The 15,145-nt window shown below is 38.8% G+C and overlaps 1 protein-coding gene across 1 annotated transcript in view; it reads right to left on the bottom strand.

Moving 5' to 3' along the window:
* ULK4 (unc-51 like kinase 4) overlaps positions 1-15,145 on the bottom strand; it is a gene marked incomplete at its 3' end in the record, with an annotated part of 718,552 nt that overhangs the window by 102,199 nt on the left and 601,208 nt on the right. Inside the window, exons 30-31 of the mRNA XM_007949711.1 lie at positions 6,873-6,912; positions 4,068-4,076 (exon numbers count right to left, since the gene is read on the bottom strand). Of these exons, the coding sequence (XP_007947902.1) occupies positions 4,068-4,076; positions 6,873-6,912 (49 nt within the window). The remainder of the gene's footprint in view (positions 1-4,067; positions 4,077-6,872; positions 6,913-15,145) is intronic.

The raw sequence follows: 15,145 nt of genomic DNA, 5'->3' as shown, positions 1-15,145 counted from the left end.
GTGGTAGTTATTCCCCATGATGAGACTGGCAATCAACTCTATGGTGGGATCAACCACAAGCAGCTGAGTAGCTGCTTTGGGTATGTGGTCTGCTTCCCATACATAAGAAGCAGCTTTGGGAATGGTCTCTAGCTTATGGCATGTTTGAACCCTGCATGTAGCCATGTCGTTGTTCAGCAGCCTGTCATGCTCTGCCGACCTTAGGACTTAAAATGGAGTTGAATTAATACCCTGCCACGTGATTTGGTAATATCGGGACTGTGACTTTTTACTTAGTCAATCTTGGGCTTGGCAGCCTCAGCAGCCACCAGCTGTCTCAGTGAAGAAAAGCCTCTAGCTCCGGTGGGCTGGGAGTTAGAGGCAGAGCAGAAGCCCAAGGCTGAAGGGCTTTCACCCAGCCCCTAGAGCCTGACACTTTGAACTCAGACTTAAAGTCTCCAAATTTTAAGAAAATAAATTCCTGTTTGTTTAAGCCATCCCATTTGTGGTATATTCTTGTAAGAGCAGCACCAGGTAACCAGAACAGATGGTTTTCTACTGAATGTTCAGAGAAGAGCTGACACCAGCCCTACTCAAACTATTCCAGAACATAGAAAAGGATGGAATCTCCAAATTCATTTTATGAAGCAAGCATAATACTGATACCAAAACCAGGCAAAGACACCATTAAACAGGAAAACTACAGACCAATATGCCCCAGGAATATAGATGCAAAAATCTCCAACACAATCCTAGCCAATAGACTCCAACACCATATCAAAAAAATAATACATCATAACCAAGCGGGATTCATACCAGGTATGGAAGGATGGTTCAACATTAGAAAAAACAATCAAAGTAATCGATCACATAAGTAAAATATAGGAAAATAGTAACATGATCTTATCAATAAATGCAGAAAAGGCATCTGATAAAATCCAAGAGCCATTCCTGATTTTTTTTTTAAATCAAACTCTCAGAAAAATAGCAATAGAAGGGAAATTCCTCAACATAACAAAGCACATATATGCAAAACCAATAGTGAATGTTATTCTCAATGGAGAGAGCCTGAAAGCAATCCCCTTGCTAATTGGAACCAGACATGGATATCCTCTGTCTCCTCATCTACTCAACATCATACTGGGAGTCCTATTCAGGGCAACAAGGCAAGAAAGGGAAACCAACAGCATCCAAATTGGTAAGGAAGAAGTAAAACTATCCCTAGTTGCAGACGATATGATCCCATACCTAGAAAACCCAAGAGACTCAGCAAGAAAACTACTGGAACTTATTGAAAGGTTTAGCAGAGTGGCAGACTACAAGATCAACATACAAATATCAGTTGGATTCCTCTACACCAGCAAAGAGGTCTCTGAAAAGGATATAAGGAAATCAATACCACTTGCAACAGCTAACAAAAAGATAAAATACTTGGGAATAAATCTTTCCAGGAACACAAAAGACCTATACAAACAAAACTACAAAATACTACCTCAAGAAACTAAAAGGATTCTACACACACGGAAGAACATACCATGTTCATGGATAAGAAGATTGAACATTGTGAAAATGTCCATACTACCCAAAGCAATCCATACTTTCAGTGTAATCCTGATCTAGATTCCATCCACATTCTTTAAAGACATGGAAAAACCAATCACTAATTTTATATAGAAAGGAGAGACTCCAGATAAGCAAGGCACTACTGAAGAAGAACAAAACAGTGGTCTCTCAGTCCCAGATCTCAAAACCTACTATAAGACACAATTCTCAAAACAGCCTGATATAGGTACAACGACAGACACACAGAAAAGTGGAATAGAACTGAGTACTGAAAAATAGATCAATGCACCTATGATTAGCTGATCTTTGACAAAGGGCCAAAATCCATTAAATGGGGAAGAGATAGTCTTTTTAACAAATGGTGCTAACAAAACTGGATACCCATTTGCAGAAAAATGAAACAAGACCCATACCTCACACCATATACAAAAACTAACTCCAGATCAATCAAAGACCTAAATGTGAAACCTACAACTATAAAGCTCATCAAAGAAAAAATAGGGGCAAACTTGGGGGTCCTAATTTATGCCATAAATAGACTATCAAGCATAATCCAAGATGCACAAACAGCAGAAGATAAACTAGATGATTGGGACATTCTAAAAATTAAATTTGTATGTCCATCAAAAAGCTTCTCCAAAAGAGTAAAAAGAGAATCTACAGATTAGGAAAAAATATTGGGCAATGATGTATCTGCGAAGGACTTACCTCTAAAATTTATAGGATACTCCAACACCTCAACATCAAAAAGACAAACAGTCCTGCTAAAAATGGGCAGAAGATATGAACAGACACTTCCCTAAAGACGATATTCAGGTGACCAACAAACACATGAAGAAATGTTCACGATTACTAGCCATGAGAGAGCTGCAAATAAAAACTACCATGAGATACCATCTCACCCCAGCATTAATAGCAAAGTTCAACAAGACAGGAAATAGCAAATGTTGGCAAGGATGTGGAGAGATTGGGACTCTCACACACTGCTGGCGCAATGGTAAAATGATAAAACTATGGTGGCAATTCAAATGGTGATTCTTTAAAACATTGGAAATAGAAATATCATTTTTCCAGCAATTCCTGTAATGTGGATGAACTTGGAAGACATTATGTTGAGTAAAATAAGTCAATCACAGAAGAACAATTATTGTATTAGCCCACTATTGTAAAAAGTCAAAGAAAGGTTTATACATGGATAGGAACTTTCCTTTTTGGTTACCAGGGATTGGAGGTTGGGGGTGGAATTCCTAGATAGGTTTGGGGAAAAAATTATACACACACACATATATGCACATACACACATACACACATTTGTGTGTGTGTGTGTCAAAGATTACTAGTGGTTACCAGGGGTAGTAGACGGGGGACAGGTGAAGCTTTTATTTATGGGGCACTGAGTTTATGCTAATGGTGGTAGAATATTTTGGAAAAGGATAGCAGTAATGGTGGCACAATATGAAAAATGTCATCAATGTCCCTGAGCTGTAAATGTGGAAGTTGTTATGTTGGCAAGTGTCTTATTGTGTATGTTTTCACCACAATAAAATTTTACAAAGAAAAGGAAGTAATAATGAAGTAGAATTTTGTTTATGAAAAGAGGAAAAATGTTTCTGGTAAAGGCAACTTATAAAGCAGTATCAAAACCTACTTATATGCAAATGTGCACACATGCATAGTTGTAAGTCAGCACACCCAAATCCCTCTGTATGTGGAAAAAGGTGATTTTCATTTCCTTCTTTCCTATTTACTGTTTTAAATTTTTTCTGCATCAAAACTTTTTAACCAGAAAATAACACATATTTGAAAAGAAAATACCACTAAAAAAATGTTTCATTTGTTCATTCATTCATTATTTGATCAACACTATTGATATTCTGTGAGCTCTGATGGCATAGTGCCTAAGGCACCTAACTGCTAACCAGAAGGCTGGAGGTTCAAACCCACTAGCCACTTCTCAGAAGGAAGATTGGGGAATTTACTTCCATAGTCATACTGCCTCGGAAACCTAAGGAGGGGTCACTGTGAGTCGGAGACAACTCAATGGCACATAACAACAACAACATTGATATTCAATTCACTGGTGCTGGGCAGACTTAGCGTGCTGGGTTGGACAGAGAATAGCCTGCTCTCATGAAGATTTTTGTGGACACAAAGCTCATTAAGTAAGTAAACAACAGCAACAACAAATATCTACCTATCTACCCATTTATCTATCTAAATTCATATGTATCTCTCAAAAAAGTGTTAAGGACCACATTAGGAATTAAAATTGGGTAATCTGAGAGATAGGGACTAAGTGAGCACTTCAGTTTGAGAAGGCAGGTAGAGCTCCCAGAGGAGGTTAAGATTTAGGCTGAAATATAAATGACAATTCAGCATGAAGTGAAGACATTGCTTGTTGTTATGTGCCTTGGAGTTGGACCCAACTCATAGCAACCCCTCTTCGGGTTTCTGAGGCGGTATCACTACTGAAGTAGATTGCCCAACCTTCCTTCCAAGAAGACATTGTAGGCAGATGGAACTACAAGTGTCAACTTTCCAGGGTGGAAATAACATGTTTAAAAAAAAAAAAAAAATAGGTCACTGTGGCTGATGTGTATGAGTGGAAGAGAGAGTGGTATGAGATAGGACTGAGGAACTACTCAAGGGACACAAGATATGGGTGTTTGTAAGTCCTGGTAAAAAGGTTTGAGTTTTTTCAAATTAGATGTTAAATCTCAGCAAGTTTTAAGCCAAACAGAAGGACCTAATTTTCATTGTAAGAAAATCAAATCTGGCTGCTATACAAAGCACAAGAATAGGGGAGATAAAAGCCGAAGCAGGAAGACGAGTACGGAGACTTTGTAGCAACCCAGGTGAGATACGACTGTGGCTTGGACTATGGTGGTATAACAGCGACGGAGAAAAGTAGACAAACTGAGCCATGGTTGGGAGTATAATGAAGGATGGTTCCAGATTATACTGCAGGGATGGAGGATGGTATATTTTTCTGAAAGGGAGAAATTGGGAAAGAAACATTTGGCACATGTGAGGAATGGCAATGGGCACAGAATCAAAGGCTTATTTGGTCATGTAATGCTTGAGATACTTCTAAGACATCCACACGGAGATTTCAAACAGACAGTTGGATATATGACTGTAGAGTTCAAAGGAATGATCAAGGTTGGAGATAAAGATTTGGAACTCTGCAGCATAAAGACATTTTATCAGACAACAGATGGCACACTAATCAGATCAGATAACAGATGGCACACTCAAAACAATTTAACTGAAAATAATTTAATGAAAGGACTCTTTACAGATGTGTAGGCAAGCTTAAGAGAACCAGCAGAGATGGTGAGGCATCATAGGACAGCAATTGTTACCACTGTTTACCAATTGTTACCTAGGTCTGAAGAAGCAGTGAGGAGGAGCGGTATTATTAGAGGAGAAAAAGCGTGGGAACCAAGGAGAAGGGAGCTTCCAAAGGGAGTTGTCCTTATAAAAGAATTCAGCCACCTCCATAACTGGAGCCAGGCAGACAGGGACAGAGGAGAATAAGCACTTTGACCTCTTTCTCCTTCGACTCTTTGATCCTGCAGTGTCTCCTACTGACACAACCCAAAGAGAAGCCAGAAGGCTAAGGAACCAAGGTGATATAGCTGGTTGTATCAGCCTTTAGAAATTGTGAACACTGCTAGAAATTGTGAACACTGCGCTCATTGATCCTGTCAAAAGGAAGGTTAATGGAGAATTATTAACATAAGGATATTTGAAGGCACAGACATGGAAGCATTACGGGTAAGTATGTAATCAAAACAGAGAAGGGGTCCCAAGATAGAGCTTTGGAGCCCTCTGAACCTTAGAAGTTAAATACCGATTAAAGAATCAGCAAAGGAGACTAAGAAATAGTTAGCAGCTAGGGAGGTGGAAGAAAAACTTAGAGAGTGTGGTGCCAAGAAAGTGATGGTTGTCAATTTTGTTAAGAACTGTTTTCAGGTCAATAAAGTAATAACAGAGAAATGAGAATGGGATTTATCCATGTGAAGGTCATTAGTGACATTAATAAGTACAATCTCAGTAAAGAAATGCAAACATAACCTAAGTAGCTGAAGACTAAAAATCAGCTCCTATGGACAACTTGTTATGGATTGAATTGTGTCCCCTAAAATATGTGTTGGAATGCTAATCCCTATACCTTTGGATATAATCCTGTTTGAGAAAAGGGTTTTTCTTTGTTAGATTAACAAGGTCATATCAATATAAGGTATGTCCTAAATCTAATCACTTCTACCTTATAAAAAGAACAGATTCAACAAAGAGACAAGCAGACACAAATGGGGGAAGACAGATCTGAGTGAATATTATTACCAAGGAGCCAAGAAATTCTGGAAGTGACAAGAATCTTCGGCCCAGAGCCAGCAAAGAAAGAGCCTTTCCCCTAGAATTGGTGCGCAGAATTCAGACTTCTACCTGCCTGAATTGTGAGAAAATAAATTTCTGTTCTTTAAACACACCAACTTGTGCTATTTGTTACAGCAGCACTAGAAAACTTAACACATGACTCTTTCAAGAAATTTAGCTATGAGAGCAATCAAAGAAATGAAGTAATAGCTATAGAGGAATGTGAGGTTAAAAGAATGTCTAATGGGGGTGGACAGGCTGAAATATTAGGTATGTCTATGCAGCGGAGAGGAGCTCTGGTAGCATAGTGCCTAAGGCACTTGACTGCTAACCAGAAGGCTGGCGGTTCAAACCCACCAGCCACTCCTCGGAAGGAAGATAGGGCAATCTACTTCCATAGTGATACTGCCTCTGAAACCCAAGGAGGAGTCGCTATGAGTCGGGTCCAATTCGATGGCACATAACAACAACAATGCAGGGGAAAGCATGCCCATTACCATGTATAGGGTTGGCAGACAATGTTTCTACAAGTGTATTTGTATGTTCTGTAACAATTCCCAGTGAGTTGCTGGACCCGTGGGCTCTGGACCATAGGTGCAGGGCACAATAGGCTCAACTGGCATAACATACTTCAAAAAAACAGTGTTCCACATCCTACTTTGGTGAGTAGTGACAGGGATCTTAAAAGCTTGTAAGCGGCCATCTAGATGCAATGATGGGTCTCTCCTCGTCCAGAGTAATGAAGAATGAAGAAAACCAAAGATGCACAGAAACAATTAGTCCAAGCGACTGGTACACCATGTGATTCTCAGCCTATATGACATGACACCAGAAGAACTATATGGTGCTTGGCTACCACTTCAACCACTCAGAGGGAGATCGATGTAGGAGATGCTGAACAGAGTGGAAGAACAATGTGGAACAAAACTCAAAATCATTTGGGAAACATAAAAAAAAAGGGGGACCAGTTTGCTGGTTGGATAGAGCCTGGTAGAACCCTGAGACCACAGCCAATAGCTGCCCTTCAGGTCTGGAATTGAACCCACTCCTGCAGCTTCCAGCCAAACAAAAGACAGGCATATGAGCTGAACATTTACATTAGGTAGACACACTCCTTAGAGAGATCAATCATGGGAGAATAGAAGGGCTGTGTATGCACAGGGAGACAGCTCAGGGGTCAGGAGTACATGGGAGGGAAGGACAGAGGAAAGAGGTTACTATGGGGAGGAAGTGGGAGGGGAGATGTTGCATTGTGGGAAACTGCAGCCAATGTCATGAGATAAAGTATGTGTGAGCTGCTGTATGAAAGTGAATTTGCTCTGTAAACTTTCACCCAAATCACAATAAAAATTAAAAAAAAAAAAAAAAGAATGTCTAATGGTGGTGTAGTACCAGCATTTGATAACCAGAAGGCTGGCAGTTCAAACCCACCAGCCACTCTTCAGAAGGAAGGGTGGGCAATCTACTTCCATAGTGATACTGCCTCAGAAACCCAAGGAGGGGTCACTATGAGTCGGGATCGACTTGGTGACAGTTGAGTTTGGTGTTTGTTTTTGGTAATATTTCCTAACAAGATCTATTAAAAGAAACAGAGAAGATAACTGCAGGTATACAGATCTTGCAAAAGAAAGAGAAGATGGGCCCAGAGTACAAGTAGAAGAGTTGGTCTGCCACTGATAAAAGCAGGGTATTTTACTCATTAATGAGTTGTGGCTCTGACAACTAAGTAAGATGCAGGTAAAGGTGCTTTTCATTTTTGACAACTTCCTATTTTCCTGGATTCATACTTCATACATTCCAGTTTCCAATTATTAATGGGTGTTTGCAGCTGTTTCTTCTCATTCTGAGTCATGCCCCACCAACAAATGATGTTTGAACTGAAAAAGTAGGTCAGTTATGAGGGATGACAAGGTTAAGAATGTGTCCATGAAAATGGTATAAAAGATGTATGTATAGGATGCAACAGAACACTAGAAGAAAGACAGTTAAAGTACTGAATGGTCAAAGAATAGGATGGATCATCTACATGAAAACTGAAGTCACCAAGAGTGATGACTGAAGTAGTCACAGAAAGGAATAATTGAGCCAAGTTTCAAAGTAAGATTTCTCAACCTCGTCACTATTGACACTTTGGGTCAATAGTTTTTCATTGTGGGATGCTGTCCTGTGCATTATAGGCTATTTAGTAGAATCCCTGTCTGCTACCTGCTAGATGCAGTAGCACCTCAACCCCAGTCTCTTTGTCGTAGCTCCTCTGGGTTGGTGATCATGGTTGAAAATAGGACATTCCTGCAGAATCCTTGCTAAGAGGTCAAGAGTAAAGTCCATCAAGGGTCTGTTCTTGTGTAGCATGGTGGTGACTGAGAAAAGGGTAGTCACACCCAGAGACTCTGTCATCTCCTGACACTGTAGGTGGGAAAGGGAAGAATGATGGGAAAAATCTCAGTGTACCATCCACAGGCAATCCAAATACTAACTCTGACTTGTTCTCATAAGTCTAGACTTTCCCAGAGGATTATCTGGAAAACAGAACTGCATTCAGAGAACTTCCTTTCTCTGAGGACCAAGGGAGACATCATGGCTCAAAACATGCAGAGCCTTTCACTGATTAAGACATGGCAAATTGTATACTGATCTTTCATCTCTGAAATAAAATTTGGCTTTGTGGACTCGAACTCCCTCTCTTCCTATCCCTTTCTCCCACAGAATATCACAGGCTGAATTTCTGAGGCAGACAGTCTAGCGCTCCATACAATGCAGTCACTGGTGAATCCAAACAATGAGTTCAATGTAGAATCACCTTGTGTTATCTCTGGGTTCACTACTCAGACCATTTGGGAGTAAGTACTGAGGTTTGACCACACATGAAAACCCATGGGTGGGACAGACTGCTGGGAATATCCTAAGGAGCACTTCTCAAGTTCAATTGCTTCTCTCTGATTACCACCACAGATGAATGGCTTATCAGTGAACAATTCTAAAAGAGGACAAAACACAGGTATGTCCCTCAAAGTACAAGCCTACAGATTTGGGGGTGTGAGACTATATACTTCAAGAGCTCAAAAGTAAAATTTCCAATTTATAATACCACCTGAAGAAACGGGGGGAAAAAATCTAAATACAACAGGTGCATGAAATTCTCTTGACATAAATTGCCTTAAATTAAAAATAATAATAAAAACAACTTTCTGTAAAAGCTCATTCTCAGCATTCCTTTCACTGTGGCAGTCCTTGACTTTCTGAAGAGCACAAGCTAACAAATCTTAAGAGCTCCGATGCCTCTTAGGGATGAGCAGACCCATTAAACATTAGACAAATCCCCAATGTGCAAAGCTGATACAAGAGAAGACATCCTAGTCCCACCTGTCCAGTCCTCAGCTCTCACTCCTCCCTGACAACCGCTGTCTCAGGGGAAGAGCTGGAAACACCTGCCCTTGTTTCAGCCTGCCATCCCCTGCCATCTATCTGAACAGGTTTACAACATCGCTTACTTTCTAAATTAAACCCTCTAAAATATAAATTGTTTAAAAGTAGCTCAACTGGAGCCATGGAAAAACTATAAAACATTTTATAGTGAAATAAAATAAAAATCCAGTGCTTCAACAGACACAGAGCATCTCAGGAGACCAGACAGATAGAGAGACATATGTGAGCAATCTCCCAGAGCACATGAGCAATATATTTCAAAGGAAAACCTGTCATGGAGAGCAAAATGAATCATTTTTACAGCAAAACCTAGAAATTGCCATAGTTCTATGGCGTAGCAAGAATGGCTCACATGTGACTTATCGGAAAGCTCCATTAGCATAAAAAAAGAAAATTATTTTTGCTTTGACCAAGAATCATAATGTGAATTTTCATCTTAGGGAACATCAAACAAGAAGTAGGTTTTTTTCTTTTTTTTTTTTCTTTTTTTAAACCACAGAACATAAACACATACACAAAGATCAAAGCAGATTTCATACAAATAACTTTCACAAAAGCTGTTTGTATTACCTCTCATTCTAATTTCATGATAGAATTATTATTAAAAAATAGCAAGTGGTATTATATTACATTTTTATTCCTATCGTAACAAATTACCATAAAGTTATTGCTTGAAACAACACAAATTGAGAATCTTACAATTCTGGAGGTCAGAAGCCCAAAACAGGTCTCACTGGGCTAAAATTAAGGTGTTGGATAAGCTTCATTCCTTTCTGGAGGCTCTGGAAGACAGTGTTGCTTTTACAATTTGCAGAGGCTTCCTGCATTCCTTGGATCCTGTCCCTCTTCCAACTTCAAAACCAGCAATGTCAGGTCAAGTCTTTTTCATACCATATCAACCTGACTCTTACTCTTCTGCTTCCTTCTTCCCCATTTAAAGTATCTTGGTTTGGTTTGGTTTTTTTTTTTTTTTTTTTCTTTTTTTGGTGAGGACAGCAAACTCACCCAGATAATCCATATCTTAAAACCAGCTAGTTAATAACCTTAATTCTATCTGCAACCTTAATTTTCTCTTGCCATGTAACATATTCATAGGTTCCAGGGATTAGATCATGAACATCTTTTGGAAGCCATTATTTTGCCTACCACAGATATAAACTTTTAAGATCATTCCAAACCATAGCAGAGGGGAGAAATAGACCTAAGTATATAAAAAGATTGCCCAGAAAGGCATTTTTAAAAATAGAATGGTCACTGAATAATACCTAGTGGTTAATAGCTACAAGAACTAAGACTCTACTCAACATTTGTTTTACTCACATGTTCCAAAATGTTCTTCCTCATAAATGGCTCCTAAGTAGATCTTGCTAAAATGCAAATCTAATCATGTTCTACGTATGCTATGTCTCATCAGGGCACAGGCGGTAAAGGCCAAGCTTCCTGTCAAGGACTATAAGGCTCCAGTCTGGATTCAATCTACCTCACAACTATCATCACCCCCTGTACGCATTCACTCACTCATGCAGGCATGGAATGAGCACCTGCTACCTGCTAGCCAGTGATCTCAGAGCAAGGACACAAAGGGAATCAAGTACAAACACAGTTCCTGTTATATTTAGTGCATAATTGAGTGGTAGGCTTTAATAAAATAATCACATAAGACTTCAAATTATGCCCAGTGCTATATCAAAGTATAGGCTGCTACAAGCACCTGTGACAAGGGAATCTGACCTAGTCAGGAGAGTCTAGATGATCCTCAGGATGAGAGAAGAAGAATCATTGGACTTTGAAAGGAGAACATAAAGAGTTTCTAGGCAAAGGAAGAACAGGTGCATATACCCTTTGAGAAAGGGAACAGAGCAATAATATGCTTTAACTTGTGAACAACACTGTTCCTCCTGCAAACTGGAACACTTCACATTCAGCAGGAGTACCCTTTCTCTCCTGGAAGGGGCTCTGATCAACCTACATCAGAGAGTTGTCAGCATCATCCCTGCTGCTGTATCTATCTTCATTATAACATACAGTGTATTATTTTATGACTGTTAACATTTAAGCCTGTATCCACAGTAAACTGTGAACTCACTGAGACCAAGACTGTATTTCTTTCTTCTCTCTAACCCAAGCAGTGCCTGACTAACCAATTGACCAATAATCACAATTACCAAAAGTCACAAATAAAACTTCCATGTGAAAACATTTCCCACTTGCTTCTTTCCCTGATATACTCCCAAGAAATAGAGGTAGCTCTGGTTGAGAAGAAAAACAAAATATCTGTTATTTCTCACAAGATAAATCCATAAATGCACAAGCATTAACATCAATATACCAAGAAAACAAAATAACCCTAGTTTGAAAAAAAGAAGAAAGGAATGATTCTTTTTTTCAAAAGAAATTAATGTAACAGAAAGAAGAAAACAAGTGTAATTGATAAATAAATCCAAGAGCTATTGAGGAAAAAAAATTAAATAAAACAATGGCTATCTTAATATAGACAAAAGGTGAGAAGTCACATATATACTGGATTAAAAGTAAGATGGGTTAATTACCTTATCTATTAAAATAAATATTTACACAATACTACTCAAATAATGAAATGGATGATATTCTAGGAAAATTTATATCAACAAAACAAAGAAGGGGAAAACTTAAAAAAAAATAGGGAAGAAATTTCAAAAAATTTTCACAGAAAAATATAAATGTGGGAAAAGAAACAAATCTCCCATACCACCAAAAAAAAAAATCAAATAATGTATGGAGATACTTGTCCTCTAGGATGCAGAGCTTAATTTCCTGAACTTTGAGTTACAGCAGTGCTAGTGACTTGTTTCCAAAGACTACAGTATTGAAAGAAGGGGAAAAAAAGTTATTTTACAATGTAGAAACTTCCATCACGTAATCAGCATTAACATTATTAGGGACATTGTTGTTGTTGTTATGTGCCGTCAAGTCGGACCTGACTCACAGCAACCCCTCCTTGGGTTTCCAATGCAGTATCACTACGGAAGTAGATTGACCAACCTTCCTTCCTAGGAGTGGCTGGTGGGTTTGAACCACCAGCCTTCTGGTTAGCAGTCAAGTGCCTTAGGCACTACGCCACCAGAGCTCCTGTTGTTGTTAGGTGGCATCAAATCTGTTTCAACTCATTGCAATTCTGGTCTTGTGCCATCCTCACAATCACTGCCAAGCTTGAGTCCACTGCTACAGCCACTAGGTCAATCCATCTCCTGGAGCATCTTTGTCTTTTTTGCTGATCTCCTAACTTTACCAAGAATGACACCCTTCTCCAGGGCCTGGTTCTCTCTGATAACATGACCAAAGTATATAAGACGACATCTAGACACTCTTGTTTGTAAGGAACATTCTGGCTGTACTTCTTCCAAGAAAGATTTGTTCATTTTTCCAGTACTCAATGGTATGTTCAATATTCTTCATCAACACCACAACTGAAATGCATCAATGTCTCTATGTTCTTTCTTATTTTCAAGTGCACATCAGGCTATTTAATGGACAATGGCTTCAGTCAGGTGCACCTCAATCTTCAAAGTGCTATCTTTGCTCTTGAACACTTTAAAGAGATCTTTTGCAGCAGATTTTCCCATTGCAATTTGTCCCTTGATTTCTTGACTGCTGCTTCCATGAGGGCTGATTGTGGATATAAGTAAAATTAAATCCTTGACGACTTCAATCTTTTCTCCATTTACCATGATGCTGTTTTTTGGTCCAGTTGTAAGGATTTTTGTATTCTTTATGTTGAGGTGAAATCCATACTGAAGGCTGGAGTCCTTGATCATTATTAAATGCATCAAGTCTTCTTTACTTTCAACAAGGAAGATTAACAACCTGCAATATGCAGATGACACAATCAGTCTTTTTCTAATCCTGATGCCATGCTTTACTCCATACAGTCCAGCTTCTGGAATCATGTGCTCAACATACACATAGAATAAGTATGGTGAAACCATACAACCCTGACACACTCATTTCCTGATTTTAAACCAAACAATATCCCTCTGTTCTAATGACTGTCTCTTGGTCTATGTACTGGTTCCTCATGAGTACAATTAAGGGTTCAGGAATTCCCATTCTTAACAATGTTATCCATAACTTGTTATGTTCCATATAGTCGAATGACTTCACATAGTCAGTAAAACACAAGTAAGTATCTTTCTGGTAATCTTTGCTTTTTGCCAAGATCCATCTGACATCAGCAATGATATCCGTCACCCCACATTCTTTTGTTTCAATTTCTTGAACTTCTCCATCAATATGCTGCTGCAACCATTGTTGAATTATCTTCAGCAAAATTTTACTTGTGTGTGATACTGATATTATTTGATAATTTCCACATTCTGTTGGAGCACCTTTCTTTGGAATGGGAGCAAATATGGATCTTCTCCAGTAGGTTAGCCAAATAGCTATCTTCCAAATTTCTTGGCATAAATGAGTGAGGTATTTGAGCACTGCATCCATTTGTTGAAATATCTCAATGGGTATTCTGCCAATTCCTGAAGCCTAGTTTTTCACCACTGCCTTCAGTGCAGCTTGGACTTCTTCCTTCAGTGCCCTCTGTTCTTGATCATAAGCTACCTCCTGAAATTGTTGAACATCAACAAATTCTTTTTGGTACAGATAATCTCAGCATTCCATCCATCTTCTTTTGATGCTTGCATCATTCAGTATTTTCCCCATAGAATCCTTCAATATAGCAACTTGAGACTTTTTTCTTCAGTTCTTTCAGCTTGAGAAACCCCAAGCATGTGCTTCCCTTTTGGTTTTCTAATTCCAAGGTGCACATTTCATTATAATACTCTACTTTGTCTTCTCTAGCCACTCTTTGAAATATTCTGTGCAGCTCTTTTATTTCACCATTTCTTCCATTCACTTTAGCTACTCTCCATTCAAGAGTAAGTTTCAGAGTACCTTTTGAAATACATTTTGGTCTTTTCTTCCTTTCCTTTCTTTTTAATGCTATTTTGCTTTCTTTATATATGATGTTCTTGATGTCAACCTGGTCTTTGGTCACTGGTGTTCAGTGCATTAAATCTGTTCTTCAGCTGGTCTCTAAATTCAGGTGGGATATAATCAAGTTCAAATTTTAGTTCTCAAGGACTTGTTTTAATGGTCTTCAGCTTCAATTTGAACTTGCAATATAAGCAAATTGATGGTCTATTCTACAGTGGGTCCCTGGCCTGTTCTGATTGATGGTGTTGAGCTTCTCCATCATGTCTTTCCACAGATATAGTCAATTTGATTCCTGTGTATTCCATCTGATGAGATCCACATGTACAGTCACCATTTATGTTGTTGAAAAAGGTATTTGCAATGAGAAAGTCAGTGAACTTGAAAAATCCTATCATGCAATGTCTGGTATGATTTCTATCACTAATGCCATATAGTCCAACTACTGATGACTCTTCTTTGTTTCCAACTTTCACATGCCAATCACCGGTAATTATCAATGCATCTTGACTGCATGTTTGGTCAATTTCAGACTGCGGAAGTTGGTAAAAATCTTCAATTTCTTCATCTTTGGATTTAGAGGTTGGTTTGTAAATTTGAACCACCAGCCTTCTTGTTAGCAGTCAAATGCCTTAGGCACTACATCACCAGAGTTCTTAATTTGAACAAGAGTCCTATTAATTCTTCTTCTTTGTAGGTGTATGGATATTACCCTATCACTGACAGCACGGCACTTCAGGATAGATCTTAAAATATTCTTTTTGATGACGTATGTGCCACCATTTCTCTTCAATTTGTCATTCCTAATACAGTACACGGGAGCTCTGGTGGC

This window comes from Orycteropus afer, unplaced genomic scaffold, assembly GCF_000298275.1.
Source record: "Orycteropus afer afer isolate SDZICR_OR568_19922 unplaced genomic scaffold, OryAfe1.0 scaffold00250, whole genome shotgun sequence".
Taxonomy (NCBI): Eukaryota; Metazoa; Chordata; class Mammalia; order Tubulidentata; family Orycteropodidae; genus Orycteropus; species Orycteropus afer.
This window is presented reverse-complemented; position numbering and strand designations above follow the sequence as displayed.